Below are 24,052 nucleotides of genomic sequence, written 5' to 3'. Positions count from 1 at the left end.
AAATGCGAACCTTTTTCTACGGTGAACGCTAGAAATGCTACCAACCCACGGCTAGTGACAATTAAAAGCTGCTGAACGTACATGTAAAGCACCTTTACTGATTTTATTCTTCCTTCTCTTCTTACAAGAAATAGTAACCTGTCAAAAATATCTCCTCATACAACACAACCTATTAAGAGCATTACTATTTGCTGTATATAGCATAAAGGTTCTGTTTAAGCTTTCTTTTTTCATTTTTAATATGTTAGCCTTGCATTCTTAATGACGCAGCAGCACCGCCAGTGCCGGAATCTCCCAGTCGGCGCACTGAACGATGAGAATAAAGTTTGTACTGCCACCGACATCGTATTGTCTCGCAGGATATTGTTTACAGTAAAAGAAAATACCACGCATCATGTAATATTAGTGCAATCAGCGGTGCACCGTACATGAAATAAATGTTGACAGACCCTTGCTCCCGTGAACATGCACGGCGCTATAGACGGACAACTGCACAAGCAGTTCAAAAGATAATGCCAAGTTCAGGACTCACCTGGACCCGATGGTTGCTGCTGTCGGCAACCACGATCGAGTTGTCCGGTCCGACAGCGACACCCCTTGGCCACGTGAAGCAGCCGGGCTCAGTTCCGCGCGTGCCAATCTTGAGCTGCATACGGCGCTTTTGAAGATACATGCTGCGCGGGAAGCCGTAGCCTCCGTACTGTCCATCATGGCGCGACGCGTTGCCGTCCAGGCCGCGGCCCCTGGCTGGAACATCCTCGTCCTCGGAGCTGTTGTCGTCGCTGCCGCTGCGGTTGTAGACCGCGTGCGAACTCCGGGACCTGGACACGCTCTTGGGCCCGTAACCCCCCGTAGAGGCGCCGGGCCCGCTGCCTCCCCGAGAACCATACTTGTTGCGCAGGTACTGAGCCCAGCTCGAAGAGCCCCCGGGACCCGTGGTAGAACTCCCGTAGTCGCCCGCGTCCGGAGAGGTGTCCTTGACAGCGTGGCTGCTTTTGGAACGGGACAGGGCGCTGCTGCTGGAGGGACTGCTTTCCGGCTGGCTGTAGCGACTCCTGTACGATGGCGATGTCAGGGCGCCCTCGTCACCGCTGTCGCCTTCCCCGGGCAGCATCTCGTTGGAGCTTTTGCTCCGCGTCAAGCGGCTCCTACGCAGCGCTGCCGCCGATGAAGACGTCGGGCTGGAGGTTGCAGTTGACCGCGCCGTCGCTGCGGCGTTCTCCTGTTGGCTCTTGCGCCGCTCCGTCCTCGGGTCCTGCTGGTCCATGAGCGCTGAACTCCTGCTTCGGCTGAGCAGCCGGCTTCCAGCGCCGCTGTTTTCTTCCCGTGGTTCTTCGTCGACGGTGCGCCTCCTGCTAGCAAGAAAGGAGGTGCCGTACCGAGAAGACACCGCGGTGGGGTCATCTACCGACGACGAAGGCGTGTCCCTCCATGACCGGTAGCGGCTGCTTGCGCTCTCTTCCTCCTTGTCCCTGGCGTACTGCGAGTGGCGGCCCGACGTGGGCGTCGAGGAGCGCACGTCTTGGCTGCCCCGCCGAGCCTGCGCGCTCCTGTTGAGGAGCGCCGACACGGACGAGGTCATCTCTTCTTCCTTCTTGGGCGCCTGCGTCGCGGAGGTCTTGCGGGTGGGCGTCTTGGGCCTCTCGGGCTGGGCCGTCTCTTCCTCCTCCTCATCCTCTTCGTCTTCCTCTTCGTCCTCCTCCTCGTCTGAGGTCTCCTCTTCCTCGGTGGACGCCTCGGACTCGGTGTCCTCCTCTTCGCCTATCTGCGCCTGCTGTGGCCTCAGGCGGCTGAAGAACGACGACTGGTGGGCGGCAGGAGACGGGCTCCCCACTGAGCCCGCCCTGGTCATCTCGTCCTTCTTCTTGTCATCCGTCGGTCGGCGGCGATCGTCGTGGTCTAGAGATACGGCCTTGGCCAGCGGCGCGCGTGTGGACCTGCGAAGGAAAAGCGAAATCGGCTTTAACCACACGCCACCTGAACCGCCCGCGTAATGAAGAAAAAGCAGCTAGGCTTCTGACATTGTGCATGCAGAGAAGGTGCACCTTCGACAAGAGTACGCTACTTCTTGTATTATAATTTTGTAAGTCTACTTCAACTCTAGCTGACGTATTTGGAACCTTTTAAGAATCGACTGCGACCTGAGGCAAGGAAGTTGCACTTAGATCACGTTTACTTTCTCAAACATGTACCATATCAATCCACTGAGATCACTTGCGTGGAGGAACTTCTGAGCACAGCTCCCGAAATCTTGTAACATAGGTATCACAAGTGCTCAGAATCGAACATTTATTTATTTACCAACTTACAGGCACCATGCCACCCCGCGAATATCCGCGAATACCGTGAAGAGATCAGCCAACTGGCTTAAAGCGAAGGTGCAACTTTCCACATTCATTATGCCTAAGCTATCAACTACCAGTTGCTGAGATCATGCCATGCTGATTAATTGTTCACACACTCTGGGTTTGCAAATAGTTTATTAGTCTCGTGTAGTGAAGGCAGTACATGATGCGAAGGGCGGGCGACTCGCTCTTGACTGCGTGTCCGTTGTCTTTCCAAAGCTGGGGCTGGGAGCGCGTGGAGACATGCCAGTCATGCGCATGCGCGCCAGGGGCCGCAGGAGAGTGAAACAGCCGCGTTAGTGGTGTCATTCGCCTGACGTCACTCGCAGAGCATAACACCGAAACCGATAGGCCAGCCGCGGTCTACTGCCTCTTGCCGCTTCCATTCTAATCTCCAGTAAATCCTAATCATGCTAATCTCCTGCATTTAGGTTACCGCCGGAGCCCCCTCAACCCCCCGCCCCACCTCCCCCAAAAAATAAAAATAAAGAACTTTAGTGACAGGATTCGTGAAGCTCTCCACAAACGGGAGGGCGGCGGGTACGATGACTATGACGATTAGCCATAGCACGTGACGAACTGATCATTCAGGATACTCGCGTTCGCTATTGCCCAACTGTCAATTGTGATTGGCCAACGCACTGGTGAACCCCGGCCGGTCATGAGCTGGTTTTAATACGTGGGCGTATGAACGAAATTTACGAACCTGGCATCATTGAGGTAACCACTGGTGTAGAGATGCTACGAAGGAAAGAGGCTAACTTCCCCTTGCATAAGCAAAGTTGATAGATATTGTTTAGAATGATTTTTTCTTTCTTGCATCGACGTTTTGTCAACTGCTCTTATTGAACGAAAGGGACGGAAACGAACTACGTCGTCGCGAGTCTAGGAATAACGGGAAAGCAATTGTTACAGAATGTAGCCAAAGGGAACTGTTTCGTAACTTTTTTTTTCTCCAATAATTCTCTGGATTCTCTACGACTGGTCAACTCTAACTGCGATGCATAAGCCGGTTATTAACGTTGCTTGCTAGCTGTCATATCTGACGTCACAGACAACAGCTACCAATGATTTATGGTTTATGGGGGTTTAACGTCCCAAAGCGACTCAGGCTATGAGAGACGCAATAGCTACCAATGAAAGAAAGGCAAAAGAAGGAATATAGAAATATAGGAATAATATACAGCCGCAGATCTCTTCTACAACATAATAAGCTCCAGGAACCTAACTAAACGTACGCGTTTTTCATTCAGACAATAAACGTTAGAAATTGTAAAAGATAGCAGTCTAGTCGCAAAAAAAAGCAACATACAACGGTAGAAGACCGGAGGCTCGAGAACAGCAGCGTGATCATCTGTCTAGAAGGTTTTTACGCAAATAAATACGCGAAACCACCGCAAGCCTTCAAGACCGTAGCCACTGCTTTGTACAAGAGAAAACGATATGGCATAAAAATCACGGAGTATATCTCATTCGGTGTTCTGCAGCTTTGTGCTATGACGTCTCTTCTAGAAGCTCTTTGTTCTGGGCACGTACGTAAAGGAAAGCTCATTTTTAAGAAAGGTGGTCTTTTATAAAAATGTGTCCAGACTGAGGTTTCAAAGGTCGCCTTGCCGAGAGCAAAACGGATTTACTAGCAGGCTCGTGGCGCAAGCAGCAAAAAGCAGTCGTCGTCTACTCGAGCAAAGAAAACGTCCCGCGGTGGTCTCGCTAGACAGCACAGGGGTTCGCACGGCACACTCGTGTTGGTGATGGGGTGGTTATTGTGATAGGCAGATTAGTTACCCGTGTGGCGAGTTACTGGACACAAGAAAAGCCAAAAGGTCTTCCACGAAGGGCCTCTAACCTTTCTGCGGGAGGCGCTTCTCGCATTCCTAAAAGAATACTGTAGCACCAGTTGACGAAGACTTCCAGTGTCGCCGTGCAGCCCGAAGTTTACCTTCCATCTAAAAAAACGGAAAGACATTCCGTCGGCGTCTTCTTTGCAGGGTCCTTTCTTGAAACGTGTGCAGCTAACAGGTGCACTGTTTATGATCGCGAGGCGTGTAGCTGACATAGCTTCGCTTCCCAAATCGAGAATGTTCCTCAGTGCTCCAGCTAAGAGCGAGAGTTTTCTTTGTCTCGGTGCACGTAGCACTAGCAGTAAGCGCCGAGCGCAGCCGGCCGCCACGGAACACTGCGACGTCGGCATCGCGCTCTAGGCCAGATGAACTCTAGTGTGTTCGTGGATTGTAAGAGGGCTCACTGACGGCACAATGTGTTTCGGTGGTTTGTGAAACGTGCGTGTGGCCAAGTCAGAAACATGTGCCGTACGGCTTTGTCTAAAAAATAACTATGTTCGCCTTTATTAGTGTACTCTCTTGAGCAGTGTCCCTGTCCTGGGTGCTTCTACGGGCTGCGCAGACAGTCTTGAACGTTGCGGGCTCCGTGGACGGTTGGGTGTGCCTTACATTCTCTTTGTCTCCGCCGACAGCGATGGCAGGACGAAGAGAAGGCCCGTCGCCGAGTTGCCGCTGCGGCACAAGCAGAACGAGGCGCTTACCAAATCGCAGTGCACTAATCGATGGCTCAGCTATCGAAAAGCGTCAAATGAAGCCAATATCGGCGTTCGATTTCACGTAGAATACGTTTTATGCCTGATGGGGGTTTGTGCATGACAAGAAAAACAAGAAACAACTCGCTTTTGGCGGCCATCGACTGCACAAGCCAAATTGCTGTGACGTCAGCACTCCTCTGCGGAATACGCGGTGTTTACAGGTGCTCACATCAAAACGCACCGACTTCAACCTGTGCAGAATGCAATGGCGACCGCGTCTAATACAGTCGTGGTAATTACATGTGTGTATACATGGCTGGAACCGATGACATTGGTCCACTTGAGAGAAGAATACCTTTTGCTGTTTTAAGCGTTCTGCTGTAGACATCGTTCGGTAGAAGATAGAGTTCCGGTTTGCCGTCATTGTGGGCTTTGAATAAAATATCTGTTAGTGACATGTAACCGGCAACATACAGGAAGAAGTACCATATCCGCTACGCAAATTTGAAGAAATATGGTTTGAACAACTTCCATTCGTTGGTTCAAAAAACTGCCTTTGCCAAAAACTAACCAGACCGGGTTTGCTTTTCAGCCACACAGTGGAGCCTTACGGCACCCCTAAGTTTCAAAAGCTCTGTAAAGGTGGGCTTGAGGTCTCTCCCTATCTTATACATATTTATAGCTTAAAAGTGCTCCCCTTCACTGCTAAGAAAAAAAACCCTTCCCAAGGTACTTTTCGCACAGACGGTATGGCCATTTGGACATGAGCAGGTATAAAGGATAGCACCGACTGCAAGTTCCAGCCGTTGACGGACTGCTGCCAAAAAGGTCTGTACTTCGACTTCGAGCGGCGCAGAAGGCTTGAAAGAAGGTTCTAAATATAATGCCGACAATGGGAGCTTATAGCACAGTTTCCTTAGTTCTGAGTACTAAGAAGTCAAAATAGCATTTACACTCGAAATGTTCAATACACTAGCAAAAAAGCGAATAAATTATAATTTTCTGGCAGCTTTAGACGAAGCAAACGGGCGGTTAGCGATAAAACTTCACATCTAGATTAACAACTTGATCGAAGCGCGAAAGAGTTAACTGAGGCGAAGTTAATGGCTGCGCTCTACGCTTTTTGGAAGGTCGCATATAAAATGTCCAACGGCTGAAATGCACGCTTGGGTGAAAGATCGCACGGACAATGAGGACATAAGAAACACACCGAAAGGCCTGTACCAGAGTCAGCGCCCTGTCTCTGTACATATGTCGTACATCAGGCTAATGACGTCACAACATTTTAAAATGCCGCGACGCATCACGCGCGTACAAGAACAATTTATTTCCCTCCTTCTGCATTTTTTACTTGCTTTTGGTTTCTTAAATGACTTCTTTCATTGCTGGTCTTAGATTTCTCTGGACCACACGCGGGTCGACAGCAAGATTGTTGCGCCATGCTACGTCAATCGTCAGATAGTAGATAATACCCCTGATCTACAATGAGGTCACTGTTGTACTAAGAAATAACTTCTCGTCATTCGTACTGTCTTATGAGCTTAAGAAATAAATAAGACAAAAATGTACATGCAAGGATGACCACGGGAATAAATGACCTCACCTACGGCAAGCAACTGCACATCTAAATTAGGCACCTTCTCTGGCTTTTGCATGTCCAATCAGAACTTCTCTCTAGAGCATTGGTGCAAGGTGTTGACCCCTGAAAACACCTCCCGAATTTGCAGTATCGCACGCGTCGGCGGTCCCGAAATCCCATGCGACGTTTCGAGTATTGTCAAGCGTGTTTGTCGAAACAAAAAAGGGGAAAAGCTTCACAGTATTCAAACGATAAAGAAGTTATTAAGCTTGCATTGTTCCCCCCAAAGCACAAAACGTATTCTACGTATTCTCATTTAGGCGATCATCCAGGCGGAAGCAATTAAACCAACAAATACCTTTCCTGTCATGATTTTACTGAGTCACAAATGACGAAGACGTACGACCACTATGTTAGGAAAATAACGCTTTAACTTAGGTGCACCCGACAGCAATATATGCGCGTTCGTTCCAAGCAGTGCAAATTTTCCACATTGCCTGAACAACTTCGATTGTTTTTTTTCCTATTCTTATCACTCAACGTTACGATAACCACGTGCTAATAGTAAGCAAGAGTCATACTTGCTTAACGATAATCTGATCAGTCCAACTTAATGCTATAAATTTGCTCCTAATCATCATCTATCATAGTAACGCGCACAAAATATTGATAATTTCTGTTCTTACATCTATTGACGGCTGAAAAATGAGCAAGAATTTGCTGATGCATTACCATGTTCATAACATGTAATTCATTTCCCGACACACAAAACGACTTCTTCACCACCAGAAATGTTCCTCGCGAGACTCTGAACCAAAAGCGTTAGCCCGCAATACCTCCCTGGCTACCAACTGACAAAAAAAAAAAAAACGGCCCGTAGCCATGGCTGAGCAAGCTGCGCGACATGTCAGCGGCGGAGGCGACGGCTCTCGCGGACTCCGTTTCACTCTCCCTGAGGCCACGGCCCGGCACCTCTCGGGTTAGCATCTGCCGAGGCTGCTCGCTCATGCCAACTGGGAAGCGCAGGCAGGCCTACTTGAGTCGGCCACCAGCGCCGAGCGCCAGCTTGGGCTTCGATCTTCGAGGCCGGCGCTCGAGCCAAATCGAGCCGTCCGGTAGCGGTAGTATTCCGGCCTGTAGAGGTTCGTCCACCGCGAGTGTGCCGGGTCGTCGCTGCGATTAGCGCGAGGCATCCAGCTCAGGTCGTCGAAGCAGCGACGAGTCACCACGGCGGGCGGCGACTTGTCGCGCCTCCGCGCCACGTAGTCCGTGCACGACCGCCGGTACGGGCAGTGGCGCGAGAGGGGACGCGACACCGGCAGCGCTTCCTCCTCAGCATCGCCCTGCTCCGCGGACGCCGAGCTCAGGCCCCGAGGTGGAGAAGACACTAACCTGGCAGGTGTCGAAGGCTTGGGCGCCGAGGACAGTTCCCGCCGCTGCGGCTCCTCCTCGATGGTGCGGCGTTGCCGCGACCGCAACGAGTCGCTGGTTGAGGTCGCGGTCGTCGTGTCTTCAGACGCTGTAGAGCTCCTCCTGGACTGTGCCGGCGTGCTCTCGATGGAACCTTGGCGAGGCGTGGACGGCGTCCGCGGAGAGTCCGGAGGGGTCGCTCGTGACGAGACGTCGTCCTTGGCCGCGAGTCGCCGAACCTGCGATGGTCTCGAGTCCAGGGGTGGCGGAGGCGATGTGGCGGTAGACGACGTGGACGCTGCGGCCTGGTTGGCCGCCTTCTTCTGCTTATCGACCTCGTCTTCGCTGAGTTGCCGCGAAGGCGGCCTCCTCGGCGGTGGTACGGGAGCCGCCGGAGGAGGTGGCTCGTTCTCAAGTCTTTCTTTCTCGGCTTGCTTCTGTTTCTGCTTGATCTGGTTTTCGTGAAGGCGCTCCATAAATTTTGCCGAGTCGCTCAGTTTCACGACGCCACTGAGCGGGCCACGAGTGGCGTCGTCGGTGTCGAACACCTTTTCCCGCGGTGGCGGCGGTTCTTCAAATCGGACGTTCCGCGTGAGGCTGCTAAGCCCTTCGGAATCTTCGTCCATCAGTTCACGAGCATAACGAGATCTGAAAGCGTGGTGTCCTCCCGTTCCCTCTTCGCGCCAGGGTCGGTCCTCAAACCGACTCCCGTAGCGGTTCGAGAGTCGGCTGTCGGCATTCTCGCTGTCCCTGCCACGGTCCGGCCCGTACCTACGGAGAATAGAATTTTCGCTAGTGTCCCTACCGCGGTTTCTAGTGTACATCGAAGGACCTTCGAAGCTGCCATCTCGGTCGGAGTCACTGAGATGGCCGCCGTATCGCTGACCAATGTCCAGCATAGACCGCGTAGCATCTTGCTTTTTCTGGAACTGTACAGCGAGGCGATGGTCACTCTGGCTGCGCATCAGCGCGTTAGCCGTGCCGCCTGCGGGAGATCCGAGGTTTAATTGAGGGATATTAAGATTCGAAGACGAATGCGAAACTGGGATGTTGAACTTGAGCTCTCCGAGGTTGGCCAACGTGCGGTGCAGTGCGTCAGGGTCGGTGTGAATCTGCAGCTTAACCCTTCTGGTAAAATCGGACGTGTCCGGATCGAAGTTCCTAAGAAACTCGAGAGTCTTCGAGAAGATCTCCTTGTATTCCACGAGCTCCAAGTCGGTCCACTCCGTATCCTCGTTGACGTACTTCTCCACGACGTCACAGTTGGACGTGATGTTGTTCACTTCCGTTTCGACGTCTTCGGAAAGCGCCGAGAGCTGCTTGAGTTCCTGCTGCAGGTACACGTCTATCTCGTTCTTCAGTTTGCTGTGCACCAACTGCAGGTCCTTGACGTAGCGGTTAATGAGGTCATCGAGCTCCTCTTTAACGAGCGCACAGTTGTGGGAGAGCTTGTCCTGGTTCTTGTTGTTCTGCGCGAGATGATCGTTGAGCCGGTTGAGACACCTGCGCACCTGGTTGCAGATGCGGCTGATCTCCCGTCGCATGATGTCCAGGTGCGCCTCCTTGCAGGTCTCGCAGATCTTCTTCTCGCAGTGGGAACAGCGGGTCACGTAGCTCTTCTCGCTGCACACGTGACAGCGTTCCATAGACGAAGGCGGCGGCTCCGGCTCCTCTCCCGTGATGTCGCGGTGCAGCTCGAGGAACCGCATCAGCGTCACGTTGGTGGGGAACGTCTGGACGCCATTGTACGGGATCCGGTGCTCGGCTCGGCACTCGGGGCATTTGATTTGCCGCCTCGCGTAGTCCTGCAGCCCTTCCAGGCAAGGGTCGGCGCAGAACGAGTGCTGGCATGGCAGCAGCTTGGGATTCCGGTATCGGTCCAGACAGATGGCGCACGTGAGCAGCTGGTCTAGCTGGCTCCACGCTGAAGACATGGCGACAACGGTATGGCACGCAGGTCGAATCGGTACTTAGAGGTTTCGGTTCAAGCTTTGTCGTTCGTTGCTCTGGCTTGAGTGGAACCTGAGGTCATGTTGGCTACTGCAGCCAAGGCGACGCGGTGAGGTCAGCATCTGGAAAGAGAAGAGGCACTTTCTCTTAAAAATCATGTCACCAATGACAATGCCTTGGAATATAAAGGGGAAGACACGGAACTTAACACACATTCACCAGTACTGACTCTACTGCGATTCATGCCTATGAGGCATACGTGGTAAACGGCAAGTCTTTTAGATCCAAACTACATGTCGTTTTCCCCTAAAAGGGAGCGTTTACTGACTTTCATCGACTGTATTTTTTTTTTGCGCCAATCGGAAGCGCTTTGACCAAATAAACGAATAAGCGGCTGTGGCGCTGAGAGACACGGCGCAACAATTTTAAACCTAATTTTTTCATATGGTCGTGTCGCTTTCTCGCGGCATTCGGCGTGTGCAAATCATGATAACGGGGACATAATATACAGTTAGCACAGTAACTCTGTGCTTCTCTATGGACAGGACGACTGCCGCGTAGGCTAGCTGAAATGCCATGGGAATAATAAGCGTGAAAGGAACTCAGAGGTTTTGTTAAAATTACGACTGGAAGCAGAACAGTCGACGAGATCGTGAGAAAGCATAAGCAAACCATGCAAGGAAAGGTGATTATAGTTGTAAGAGAAGGAATTTAAGGCGTCTGAGGTTTCTCTGAAAGAAACAAAAAAAATTAACGCAATTTGTAGCGCGCAGACTTACTTATAAAGGGCCGTATATAAACTCCAGACGACGTTGTCCAACTACTTGTAGAGCCGCTAATTGTTAACACGGCTCAGCGCAACCGCCAGCTCTGGCCTGGGTTTCTCTGCCAATTTGAAATATAAATACTTGCCAGAACCGCGAGTTCTGCATTCGATATTGTCCTCATAAAGAAAGGACCACAAGAACATGCCAATATTTTTGCACTCGTCAATGGCAGTGCACTGTCCATCGAAGTACACCTGCCACTCATGTGTAATTATACGGTCAAGACAACCTCTCGCACTCGCGAGGCTTCTTTGCAACATATTTCGAAAATTTTTGCAGGAGAAATAAGAGTTTCTTATCTGTCGTTCTGTATTACTCTGTACAAGGTGATTTGCTAGTAGTGGAGCGTACTGACACAAAAAAAAATGTCGCAAAACATGACACAAGAATGTCGCCAAATAAGTAGAAAAGCTTCATCGCACACTTCTTACTCGCAAAGTGAACACGAGTTCTTTCGGAGGCTTAGCAGAGAACCAAATCTTTGAATGACGCTGAAATAGAATATGGACGCCGATTATCTGCGGGCGCGATCGTATTTTTGGTTCTTGCTAGATTTTCTACATTTTTAAGTTTTATTTCTCTCAATTTTTTTAACTCTACCGTGAGATAGTAACCAACCCTATATGGGCTGAACGAGCAGCAAGCAAAGTGTTAGAGTTGGCAGTCTAATGAACGCAGAATTTCTTTGTAGAACGAAGGTACCTAAGAAACCGAAATGGCTGCTCGCAGCGAAGGACTCTATGGGTCGAGGGAATGGAACCTCTCAATATTACCGCTGGCAAAAACTTCAAGCTAACGCATATAAGAGCACGACGAGAAAGGCGCAGCAGGCGACTAGTATGCCTGAACAAGCGGTACGTCACCTCGGAAACGACACGGAACCTGCAAGAGAACCAAATCAGCACTGGGCGAGCTCCAACAGAGCGTTCTTGAAGCAAGCGTCGAGATCGGGTGCCGCAGATGTCGCGGCAAACGTAACATACCGAGCGGTCATAATGACTGCATGCTGACAACCAGAGTTTTTTTTTTCTTTTGCCTTTCCCTCTTTGTAGCGAAAGCTACCATTGGCTACGAACTTGCAGTTTCGCCGTGCTTGCATTCCCACCATGGTCGCACCGCACCACGTGACCAACCGCGTGACGAACCACGTGACAACAACTAGCCAGACAACCAGACTAACCTGGACTCGCAATCAACATTAACCAAGACTAACCAATGCCTTAGCTTTCGCTACGTATACCTGGCATAGACGAGCTAGGCCACTGCCAATTTTTTTTTTTTTTGCAGTCGCATACGCACCGCATATTCAATCCGATTAGTTCTCGCGGTTCATTGTTTCAAGCGCAGCGTGTTGTCAGCCTGCTTCGTCCCCTGCTTTGCTCACGACAACGAGAACGACGCTCATAAGATGAAATCACCGGCGCGCCGGTGACGCCACCCTGCCGCTAGGGGCGCAGCTATATACGCAGCAATGGCGAAGCAAGCTGTGCTTTCTCGACTCCTCGGATGCGTTGTCTCCACCCCTGCGACACTCCCCCCCAATCCCCAGCACCCCGAGCCTAGCGGCACAAGGTGCGTCATTCAGTCTATTTCAAAGGTGGCTCCCATCGCACGGGACCAGAGCGCGTGCTTGGCCGACCGGCTGCCGCACTCATTCCCGTGAGGCACCTTCTTTTTTTAGGCGGAAGTGAGGCAAGCTGCTGCGCTGCGCACTCTCGGGATGCCAGGCTTTTGGGCTTTTTTATTTCTCTAGTCTTTATTCTTTTTTTTTGTTAATTTTCTGCTCCAAGCCGACATTTTGTTGGACTGGAAAAGAAGCAAAAAGCGCAGGACAGGCGAGACTCAAAGCTGGGTGCCTTTTCGACGTTGACGGGACGGGAACGGCGCAGTGCCCGACCTAGTATTTTAATTGCTCATCTCAGTGCCAGACGCGATTACACGCGCCGATAGGTCAGAGCGAGGCGGGCCCAGGTGGTTAATTTTGACATTTACGTGTGCTAAGAGCTTCTTATTTGTCTATTTTCTTTTTTCTAAATATAATACCTCTGAGATAACCAGCAAGGGTGCCCTAAAAAGGTGTCCGGAATGCTTTCTAGGCTTTCTATTCATCCCTAGCTACGCGAGAAATGTCGTCAGAATGCTTAGGAACAAACATTCAGGTCTGCACTGGGTTCGAACCTATGCACGCATTAATACTGACTGCCACAGGTACTCCGCTTTGCAGTGTGTCGATTTCGTTCTGATGTCATCGCTCTTTCAGCTCCAGTGGTACACCTGTCGTCAGGGGAACGAGCAACTATTCTGCCGCAGGATTTCGTCAGTCACTTATCTAGGAATAAAGTTCGTGATACCTGAAATCGAAACTGTCAAAAATTACGGCGAACTTTAAAGCCACGAGTACCTATGGGCGTCGGCAAAAAATTGAACACTTCGACAGTCTAAGTAGCCTTACATAGAATATAAGTTATTTTTACAAACTGGTTCTTTACCAACCCCGGTGTTAATGACTCATCTATGCCCAAACTTATATGAAAGTGATGTGTGTCGCGTGTGCCAGCGGGAGAGGGCAACTCTGACGCACATCCTATGGGACTGCACAAAATTCCCCGACGAGGCTTCTAAAAGAATAACGATTCCGCTGCGACTCGCGGCTGCGGCGGAATGCTCTGACCGTGACGTGCAAACCTGGGCAGTCCAGCAGGTCTCGGCGGCTCTTGAGCGACAAAGGCCTCAGATCCTCCGCTGAGTTGCCGCCTGGGCCCCCGTTACGGCGCCATTAGGTCATGATGCCATTAGGCCATGACGTAAATAAAGTTGTTCCTCCTCCTCCTCCTCCTCCTCCTCCTCCTCCTCCTCCTCCTCCTCCTCCTCCTCGAAGAAGGTTCTGTTTGCATTTCGATAGAGACGCACTGCCAAGTACTCGGAACCACCACTGCTAGACACGGCCAAAATAATTTTTCTAGTCCGCCGAGCAAAGCGCTGCTCATATAGACGTGCTTTGTCAAAGGGGTGCTCAGCATACATCGGCAGTAATCACGACTCAGCCACAGTGCGGCGTCGTTATCGACCTCAGCTATAGGAAAAACTTTCATCCGCAAGGTTCAATCGCCGAGAACAAATCTCTACGACTGCATAGATATTTTCTCGATGAACAGTATCCCTTCCACTTAGTTGTTCATCATTGCAAAATTTGTTTACATGCACGAGTGAGCAATGGCTGTCGCCAGAAACTTGCGGGCCAGATTCTCGAAGCTGTTCATGCGTGAGAACGATGCTGGGATGTCCGGCTTCTCTTGGCAGGGTAGGCAAGGGGTATGATATATTTGCCGAATGCATGGTCGCAATCAGGCCACAAATCATTACAGCAATCGAATCCGGCCTCTCATATGGTGGCTGCAACTACCGGTAGTTTTTCACAACAGTTCCGAGGAACTCCGTGAGAATGGAATGGTTATACGCTGTAACTTACCAGCAAAGAACAATGAAAATTATACCTATTCATGCCAACTTCAAAAGAAACAGTGATATATAGCTATGGGATGGTACCTCCTGCGCCACCGATTAAAACAGGCAAAAACTGGTTAGCCTAAGCCTCTATAGCATCGTTGTGGATTACTAAAGTGTGCGGCGACAAAGCCACTGAGATTTGTTAGCTCTAGGGTTGGTTCACTTTTATTGATATTTATCGTCCTTGCATTGTTGAGCTGATTTTTGATAAGTCGGCAGACCCAAGTTCTTTAAAATGAGTTTCTTTTTTCAGAGGAACACGTATAGAAAGCTGCAACTTTGGCTGGTAGGCGCATACCGGTATTACCACCCTAAACAGAACAGTGCTTTCGTCTCGAAATTTGGTCGCGGGCTAAACGGGTCGAAAAGCTACGCTGCTGACGTAGCAGCTTCCGCATATCTGAGGTTTTCCCTATCCAGAAGGCATTGTTACCAGGCTGGAGCCTACTTGTGTTGGGTCAGCACATCACAAGCAGCGCAAATGCCCACTCGTCAACTGTGCGTTGACTTTCCGCGAGTTTCTCACCTTTTAGCGCTTTTTCAGGATAAGTTGACAAATATTTCAAAAATTCATCTTTCTCACATAAAATGAGACCGCTTGCGGCATTTTCTTTTCTGTGGCGTGACATAAGCAATTCTCCACAGAATGAACGAACAACGGCAAGTGATCGAATGAAAAGCAGCACTTGGAGAGCAGAGTTTTAAGGCATCGCATAGTCCAGGTAAACAAGAAAAAAAAATTTGAAATTACAGCTACCGACATGAGCATATCAGCATAATGACCTCGACGCGATAGTTGAAGTGGGATCAGGATGCATAGCAGGTAGCCACTGGGAAATTATAGTTAAGCTTCTAGATTACTTTTCTTACTTCCTGGCCCCTGTATGCTACGTACATATATTTAATTAGGAAGAAACTGAAAAAAAAATGCGAAGCTTTTCTTTTTTATATTCAACGGTTTTAGCGTGTATTGGTTGCCTTCTCACACATAACTAACGAGAAAGCGATACGCTGGGGCCCCACGGTTGCAGTTATACATACCTATAACCTCTTTACACCTTCGAAAAGGCAGCTTCAGCTAAAATCTTATTCGTGTTTCAGTTGTAAACAAAGTTCCTAGCACTCACATTGCAGGAGAACTAAAACTGTTTAGACCTGAGCTTGCTAGATGTCTTATCTCTACAATTTTGAGAAGCAGTTCACTCGGCGACCAAAGAAGGCTCGAAAATTTGCATCGATGTGATAGTTTGCAATGAAGAACGTGGCATTAAAAGGCAAGTCTCGTTTCGAAAGTGAGCAAAATTTCTGCTGCCCAAAAAAAGCTAACCTTTACTAGTACAAATAACATCGATAAATAGGTGCCTTATAAGCTACAACGTCTCAGAGGAAAAACGTAAACGGGCCATGTTTTCTTCTGTAGTTCAATTTTGTGCCTCCGTTGTTTCGGGCTGCATTGTTGTAACGGTACATCACGCAGTGTCATTGACTCCATTGCTATTGCTAATGACTACACTGGCAAACCTCAAATTAGAGTTTCAGAAATGGCGTGTCACAAGATGCTTCGCGGAATTCTCGTTTTTCGCGACAATCAATCAGCATCGGTGAAAATTCCAAAAGAAGAGATTTTCACAATGCACGTAGGCCCACGCCTCTCTCCTCCATTCGTTCCGGCCGCCTCGGCCTCTCTCTTGTCATACACGGAATTTATCACGAGGGAAAGCCATTCTCTCGTGTCGACCGTGCACTGACTCTGGCTACGCTATAGCATTGCTATACAAGGCCAGCCGCGAAATTGCTACATCAGTACTTGTGTTGTGCAGTTGTTGTTCCTTTCCAGCATTTTCTCAATTAGCTGCATGTTTTACAATCAGCGTGGAACGTTTCTTCGCAATCTGAATATCTTGAATGAACCACTGAAAAGAGTCGTTCACGTTGTGTTCCAGAATCAAGGTTAATTGTGAAGTTTTAGAGGAAATTGGCTTCTTAGTGCAGCGTTACGAGGCACACTACTTTTCTAGAAAGTATTCATCCGAAGAGGGCTGCTTCTGGGCCATGCTGAGTAAATCGTTGTGCATGGTCGACGCTCCAGATCGTTTGAAGGTGAGAGAAGGCATCGTCCTCAGGCCTACGAAAGTTAGGACTTCCATGGATTCTACAAGAGCGCCACTACACGGCTCAGAAGTGAACCCCGTGGGCTTTCTATATCCGAGGCTGAACATTCCTTCTTCACTATGAGGCGCAGGCGGAACACTTGTTAACATGATTAATGTACAGCTAATGCTGCTTGCACCTTAAAACCGCCACAATGGCCTTATCCGCCATGAATATTTTGACAAACGTTATTCAGTGACCTCGATAAGACGTGACTTAATCAACGAATTATTCGTCATAACCATGTCGATGCAATCGTGAGCTGACACGCCTAGTCCTTCTGACTCAACCTAGGCAAATAGATATATATCGTACTATGGCGTTCTTGTAGAACTATACGAGCACCACATTCTGCGATAGTTTATGCCGTTTACCTGTACACTGTTGACATCGCACAGTTAAGAGCGCTTTCTACAAAACTATGATTTTGCCTTGCTTTTTTTGATCTAATTTAGGTGAGGCCTTTTGCAGCTATCATTTATCTCTCGAAAAGTTTGACGCCAAGCATTATACTCCTGACACTGGTCTCTATAGCCTCGAAACAACAATGGGTTTGGTTTGGTTTATGAGGCTTAACATCCCAGAGTGACTCAGGTTATGTAGGACGCTGTAGTGGAGGGCACCGGATAAATTCGACCACCTGAGGTTCTCTAATGTTCACTGACACCGCACGGTGTACGGGCCTCTGGCATTTCGCCTCCATCAAAATGCGACCGCCGCAGCCAGGATCGAACCCGCGTCTTTCGCGCCAGCAGTCGAGTACCATAACCACTGAGGCACCGCAGCGGCTAAACAACAATGTGAACTAACTCTGAACTGCAACACAATGTCATGACAGGTCATCTGTAAACGCTTTCCTTTGACCCCGAACGAAAGCGCGCGACTGTATGGAAACTCACACTTTCTCCCAGCAGAAGCAGTAACAGAGGAACAGAGGGTTTCTGCGCTAACCCTACCATGCGTGGTTTCGATTCGTGTTAACAGCCATCCTTTCCAGCCATAGCTTGATGCCGTAAGCCAGAAAGTTTCCTGCCGCGAAGTAACAAGGCCACCCTCGCAGAGCCCCATGCTTACCAATGGTCACACTGCTGACGAACCCTCGCGCGATGCACCCATCGCCAAGGCACGCACTAAAGGATGTCCACGTGGCGTATTATTCCCGTGCAGAGCGAAGTTCGTTGTCGCGGAGCAAAGAAGCGAAGCGGGGATGCGAATCCGGTCACAGCCTCTCCAGGAGGTCACAGCTCGCCTTTGCACAGAGCTGCCAGGAGCTGCCTATCACAGAGTGCCGATCACAAGATCACAGGTACGAAACGGGTCTCCTTTACAAACTACTATCTACAATATATAAACCAAGCGATGGTGCACTTATTCCACACACGCGACAACCCAGGGCTCGCGACTGTCGTCTACTAAGCGGCCCGACGGGCCGACAAGGAGTCTACCGGGCGGCGGGTGCGACTCGGGTGTCTGGTTTCGAGGATGGAGCGGGCGAGAGCGAGCCTTCGCGCTCATTCCTTGCAGCCGTGACGTCACGAGGCTGCGCAGGTCTCTCGCCAGGAAGGGCTCAAAATAGCGGCCCATGCGGGTCAAGTCCCGAATCGCGGCCTCGGGCTCAGACCTCCCTCCCTCTCTCTCTCACAGACTCTGCGAACGGCGCCGCTACCACCGGAGTCGTCGCCAATGTGACCCGCCACGGAGTGGGATGCCAACCGTCCCGGTGTCCCTTTCGCCACGGGTTCCACGAGCGCATCCGCTTCACGCACAGCGCGGTCACAGGCCTCGGGTTCACAGCGGGAGTCAAGGACACACGATTAGCCATTCCCCATATTTACGAGAATGATCCCGTGGTGACCGATCCAGTGGATCATGGCAGTGCAATCTGTGGATATTGATGATGCGCTTGAGCATTCACAGTTGCGACGCCGAAACGCATTTCCCAAAAAGGAGCACAGGCACGCGCACGCACCCTCAACATGAAGTGATACTATCTTCGCCGATAAACGAGCCGTCAACCATCAACGAAACGTTTACGCTACCCTGCCTCATCGCTGCCTTACTACGTCTACACACATAATACAAGGCGCGACATGGTCACACTAGCGCTGTCAGTTTTCACAAATAAGCCGACAGAAGAACAATGCTACCGTAGTAGGGCGCATAAGCTCGTGGTGTTCGATATAGTATGCAGCCACGAGCTCTTATGAAATAAGCGTACCATTAAATGCGTAGTTGCACTACCAAAGGTACAGAGCATAGGGCAAGCTATATCGAAGAAGGTATTCAAGGTGCAGAGATGTCTGTAGGTGGAACTGGTTTAGCTGGACAGTTACTCACGAGGCAAAGGCTTCATCTTTTATAAGCGTCTAGAGTTGGGCAAATAGTAACCACGATGGTCCCCTGCTTCATTCTTCTCGTCACTGAGATAATCCCGAGACGGTAACAAGGATGCTGTTAAAGGCGACTGGCGGACTTGCTCAAGGGTACTTCGCGTGCGTATTTGGTGAACATAAGCTCCAGCTTAAAAAAAAAATATTGAAGTCCTGCTTTGAATGCATTCTCAAATCAGTAAATATTTTTGATTTGGCGTCACATAATGCTGTCTCGCTGTTTGCAAATATGATGATGATGAGGATGAGGAATTTTTATGGCGCAAGAGCATGTGTGGCCAAAGAGCGCCACGGCACGGGGTATTTTCCACTTCTCAAAGTGGGGTCAGAGACCCATTTCGCAAGCATTTCACCCTAAAGAAGCCGAGCACCAGACCAGGTGAAAGCTTGTGCCCGTTGTATCACCGGTGGGTACCCGCCGGCGGCACTGGGGATCGAACCCTGCATGCGAGGCCGATGCTCAAACGACTAGGCCACTGCTGCCGTCCATCCCGAAGCTCTGTCCAAAGGACGGCGACCACAGCATGCCTGTACCCATGTTATTATTTAAGTGAAGAAAAAAGGAAGAAAAATTCGTTCCGCGCTTCTCTTCTAAACCTCCCCGAAATCACCTGGTACGGGAAATGCACATATACGAAGCGGTCTTACGTTCATATGTAAAAATACAAACTAATAGTTGAAAAACCATCTTGACGCACCTAGCCACACCGTCCCTTTTAATATTTTATAATCACGTCACCTGAGAGTGCCTATGACCACAAAAAAAAAAAAAACACTCAGTGCAAAGAGTAGTTCAAGCAGCAAAATACATCTGGATTCGATTTGTGATTTCCTGGAGAAAAGGTTCGTTTGATATGAATACCCTTCTCTATGTTTCAGAATAATCACATGCGACGCATCGTGCCCCGAAGTATGAAAGCTTGCAGGTTAAGCCGTACTATGCCTGGACTACACTGGTGCAGGAATTCACGCGTGCTGCACCGGGTTTCGTAGTTTGCAATGTCGTTCCTTCCCTTTAGCGTTTCCACGTTTAAGTTTAAAACAACTTTAAACACTGTCACGAAACTTCTCATTCTTTATTCTTACAGCCTAGATATGCCTCCTGCGAGCTTTGAGAATGCGCAATGCTTTTTAAGTTTATATGCGCAATCAGCCCACTGGCCTGTCTTGTCACCAAACCAGACATACTACAATGAAGAGAATAAAAAAATGAAGTGAAGAAATGAGAGACTTGAGGATGCTTACAGTATGCACATCAACCACAGTCGAATCCTGACGACAGAACTAGCAGTATATTGTGACGAAGACGACGAAGTTGGCAGTGACCCGAGACGGCGCGCTCGCGCTAGGCCAGCGGACATTAAGACAATGTGAGGTTTCTATGACACTGCTGCGTTGTAGGACACCTCGCCTTAATCTATACTTATGCCGTTCGGTGTTCACGCCGTCGAATCTATGTGCGTCATGCGGGGACGTTGAATCCATAGATCATTTCGTCCTCTGCTGCCGGCGGTTTGCCCGGCAGAGAATTCAGTTTTTGGTAAATCCGCTCGCTCAATTAGGACTGCCGTTTACTCTTCCCGTCCTCCTCTCATTCGGTGCAACCGTCAAAGGGCATGCCATTTGGCAAGTGTGCCCACAAGTATATCACAAGTATATCAGTGCAACTGGGAGATTTTTGCGTTAATTTCTAGATTTCTTTCTTTCTTTATTTTTTTAAACTTTCATTCTCTCAAAATTATTTCCTTTCTTATCAATCCTCGCATTAGTAATTCTACTCGCACAGCTTTGTTTCCTTGATTTACAACTCAATTAACTCATGCTCAATCAAATTAAGGATTTCCTTTTCACTCCCAATCTTAATTGATAAATCGGTTGAGATTCACTTGGATTAGACACTCCCTGTTTGGACCTGCACCAAACCCTGGCCAATCCCCCACCGTGGGTATGTGCCATCATCTTTTCAGGCAACAACAACAACAAATCATCTCATTGCCATCAGTCATCTCGTCTCATTCTTCGGCTGGCCGTCACGTAACAATATGAGCATGGACCCTGGATGTTGTTCGCTATTTCCCACCGCTTGCTCTTGGGTTGACAAACGACCAACAAAATGGGGCGCAATATGTTTAGGAGCGTCACATAATGTTGTAATAATGTATATTTGTCTTGGCCCTTGAGGCGATTCCTGCGAGCTGCTCGCTACGAAGGCTCTTTCGTCATCCCTTCGAGTCGCAACATTCGATACGACGTGGCTAAAGTATTTTCTTCTTTACAGTGAGCGCCCCCTCACCCGTTTCTCATCGTCATTGTCTTCGTCATCATTTTTCAACCACGTGACGTTTACTGCAGGCTTAAGCCATGTCCCTTGCATCTAAAAATCTGCTCTACTCAGCGGCAGCCGCGCCCACCCAATCCACGCATATTTCCTTACCTCATATCTTCACCACCTGACCCTCTGCCACAGCTGGGAAGAAAGAGAAAAAACGTTTAATGCATAGAATTGTTGGGTGGACCCTAATTCCAGGAGCCCATTGGCCTTTGCCGCTGCTTTTGCCCGGTTCACCAGCGAAAGCTTCGTCCGAATGTGAGTTGGACAGCGCCGCCTCCCAGTCCTCAGTTGTTGGGTTATTGATTCTTGGTACACCTGGGTTTTTCAAGCATGCCTATACCATACAAGTCAGCCACTTCACCGCAGAAGGCGCAGTGCGGATCATGCGAAGTGGGAAACATGTTGCTGAATTTGGCGGGGTTTATATAAGTATTTGGTTTCAATTTTTTTAGAATGACCCCTTGCTCCTGGTTAAGATTTTTGTGCGGTTCGGAGTATACTTTTCTCATCAATCCCAAACGTTAGAGTAAATCCTTATAGCCTAATAGCGGCTATGTATTTGTACAGGAGCTGCTATCGGCAATGGCGTCGCCGACGATATCAGCTCGTTTGTTTTCAAATGTACGCTGTTCTCTTTTCCTTATCACGCTGCGCTGTCACCAAAACTTCACCCACGTATACATCGCAGCAAGTAAGGAGTATGTTTAAGCTAATTTTCTCCCGTAATCAATGAAGTGTACTTAACTTGCCTTTCTCTCACACCAGCAACTTCGTGTGCTGTTTACGTAACACGCTTCATGTGGTAAACACCTTTTCGTGCTTTTTTTACATCTTCGTATTACTGACCGCCCTATTATTCTTCTTCTTCTTCTCCTCAAGTAATATGGCACATACCCACGTGGGGGGGATTGGCCAAGGTATAGAGTAGAATGCCAATGAATGCAATGAAGCCTATGGCTTACAAATTACAAACTTCGTCTTTTTTTTCCTTCTCGAAGTGGTTAGAAGCTTCCTTTCATTTCCGATCCGAGTGGCAATTGTGCAAGGCTGGTGCCGAGTGCAGGCAGCGGCTGCATGTGTGTGTGCGCCGCGTGCCGAAACTGGGACTCGATCCAGGAAACCTACGTGACTCGTGCGTAAGCAAGACGCTCGCCAAAAAATCTGACATTTAGCAACATCTGTGCACTGCGCATCTCGAAGACTGCAATCAAAGCAAAACGCTTCAACCTCAAACTCATGAAAAACAACGGGATGACGCAAGAGCCGCAGCCTGAGGCGCTGTCGCACGCACAGATGGGGGCGCGCGGCCTGTAGTGGTCTCGTCGAAACAGGCGTGGGTACTGAGTTCGCGCTCACAGTTTTTTTTCCTTTTTTCTTTGTGAAAACTTTACACAAAGAAATAAGGGAGAGCTGGACAAATGCGAAACAAATCTGGAAATTATAATTTTATTTTTAATACTAACACAGCCGAATTACTACCGCCACGCAGCAAGCTCATTAATTATGAACAGACTGGCTGAAGCCGAAAAAAAAATGTATGAAATTAATAATTTTGAGATGAGTAATTTTGAAAGAATTTTGAGAGAAATTTTGATTTTTTTCATTCTGCCCAATGGTGGGGCAAAGTGAGATGCCTTTCCAAGACTAAGAAATTACTCATCCTTGAAATGAATTAACGCGGAGCTGGCTCTAAGTGCACGAGCACGATACTGGTGAGCCCATTCGAATGAAAAACGCTGTATCCACGCAGAACCCGGCTCTGTTTTGTCTTAACACCCACCGCAGGCCAGGCAGTCCTACAGCCAATTATCGGTTGTGGCCTTTTTACACAATAGTATTTAGTCTCCTGTCCTCGCAATTTTTTTTTTTTCAGTGCCGTTGCTGTTGCATTCTCGTTCAGCCCTATTTTGAATTGATTGCACTAGCTATATATATGTTTTAATTCAGAGTGCTTTGTCTGCTCGCGGCCCCCAGAAAGAGTGCACCACCCAGGTTTCAAGGAAATTCTATGCAGTTCCTGCCTCCCATATCGTCCCATTTTGTTTGCTGTTCTGTGATGAGCGTCTTTGAAAACACCAAACGCTTGAGGGCACTAGTGCTGCTTAGGGCTCTCCAGAGCTTTCGCCGCTTCTTCTGCCTGCTAGTCGGCCATCAGCGTTTTGTTTTTCATGCTCCGACTACCATAGATAGCGACAATACAATAGTAGAGCATTGAGGAAGCCGTAAAGCCATTATCTTTACGCCTTGGAGAACGCCACGATGTTCCGTTCTGCCTTACGTGTAGCCTGCTAGTAAAACAATCCTTTCTTGAAAACGCGATGCGCAAACATCCATAAACTTTGCATAACATAGGACGAATAACCAGTCGTTATAAATAAACGCTTACGTTTGTCCAGGACGCTTCGCTCGTTTAAACTTCGCAGTAGCGAAAAATGCGGCCTGCGGAAAAGGACGCCTTTTTGACCAGTCTCGCTTCCATAATGGCTTACTTCGCATTTTTGTCCTCGGCTTGGGAAAAACTATTCCCGTCAGTTTTTGTCTGAGTTGTAGCTGACACGTGGTCGCCCTTGTCAGAAAAATATCGTGTCAATTTCAGTGCATGTTTGAAATCTAGAGAGCGCCAGACACCAAAATTTTGACTTTTGCCTCATTCTTTCCTACAGGGCAGTCTCCGTCGAAAATATCCAGAAGAACAGCGCACATGTGATGGTAAAACCGTCGCCTGTCCATGCGCCAGGTGCTCTAAAGCGCCAAACGCCGCGCCGCAGTGCACCGCTTCACTGAATATTTATTTTTATTTTAAGTGCTCCCACATCCACATAAAACAGTCGTGGCAGCAAAACAACATGCACTGGTGACTGACCAGGCCTCGTAACTTTTCAGAAAGAGATGGAGAGAGAGAAATAAATTTATTAAAGCGGGAGAATTCAATTCGTTGTCATGTTCTCCATACACCCACGGGCGGTTGCATGTCATGCCGTTTTGGCGGCTGCTAGCGATATCGCTTGTGTTGCGTCTTAAGGGT

At 49.1% G+C, this 24,052-nt stretch overlaps 1 protein-coding gene across 5 annotated transcripts in view; it reads right to left on the bottom strand.

The window, feature by feature from the left end:
* Window positions 1-24,052, bottom strand: part of tn (tripartite motif containing protein thin) — a 119,472-nt gene that overhangs the window by 14,926 nt on the left and 80,494 nt on the right. For 2 of the 5 annotated variants that reach the window (XR_013313417.1, XM_077659492.1), the window contains exons 1-4: window positions 17,380-17,748; window positions 7,853-9,942; window positions 702-1,937; window positions 533-646 (exon numbers count right to left, since the gene is read on the bottom strand). Coding sequence is in view for 4 of the 5 variants with exons in the window: in XM_077659492.1 (XP_077515618.1) it covers window positions 533-646; window positions 702-1,937; window positions 7,853-9,804 (3,302 nt within the window). In the remaining variant the exon portion in view is untranslated. Of the gene's footprint in view, window positions 1-532; window positions 1,938-7,852; window positions 9,943-17,379; window positions 17,749-24,052 lie in introns of those variants that run through there. The other 3 variants (XM_077659490.1, XM_077659493.1, XM_077659491.1) reach the window with 2 other exon arrangements.

The sequence above is a fragment of the Amblyomma americanum genome, chromosome 3 (assembly GCF_052857255.1).
Source record: "Amblyomma americanum isolate KBUSLIRL-KWMA chromosome 3, ASM5285725v1, whole genome shotgun sequence".
Classification (NCBI taxonomy): Eukaryota; Metazoa; Arthropoda; class Arachnida; order Ixodida; family Ixodidae; genus Amblyomma; species Amblyomma americanum.
Note: the sequence above shows the minus strand (reverse complement) of the source record. Positions and strands in the feature narration are given on the sequence as shown.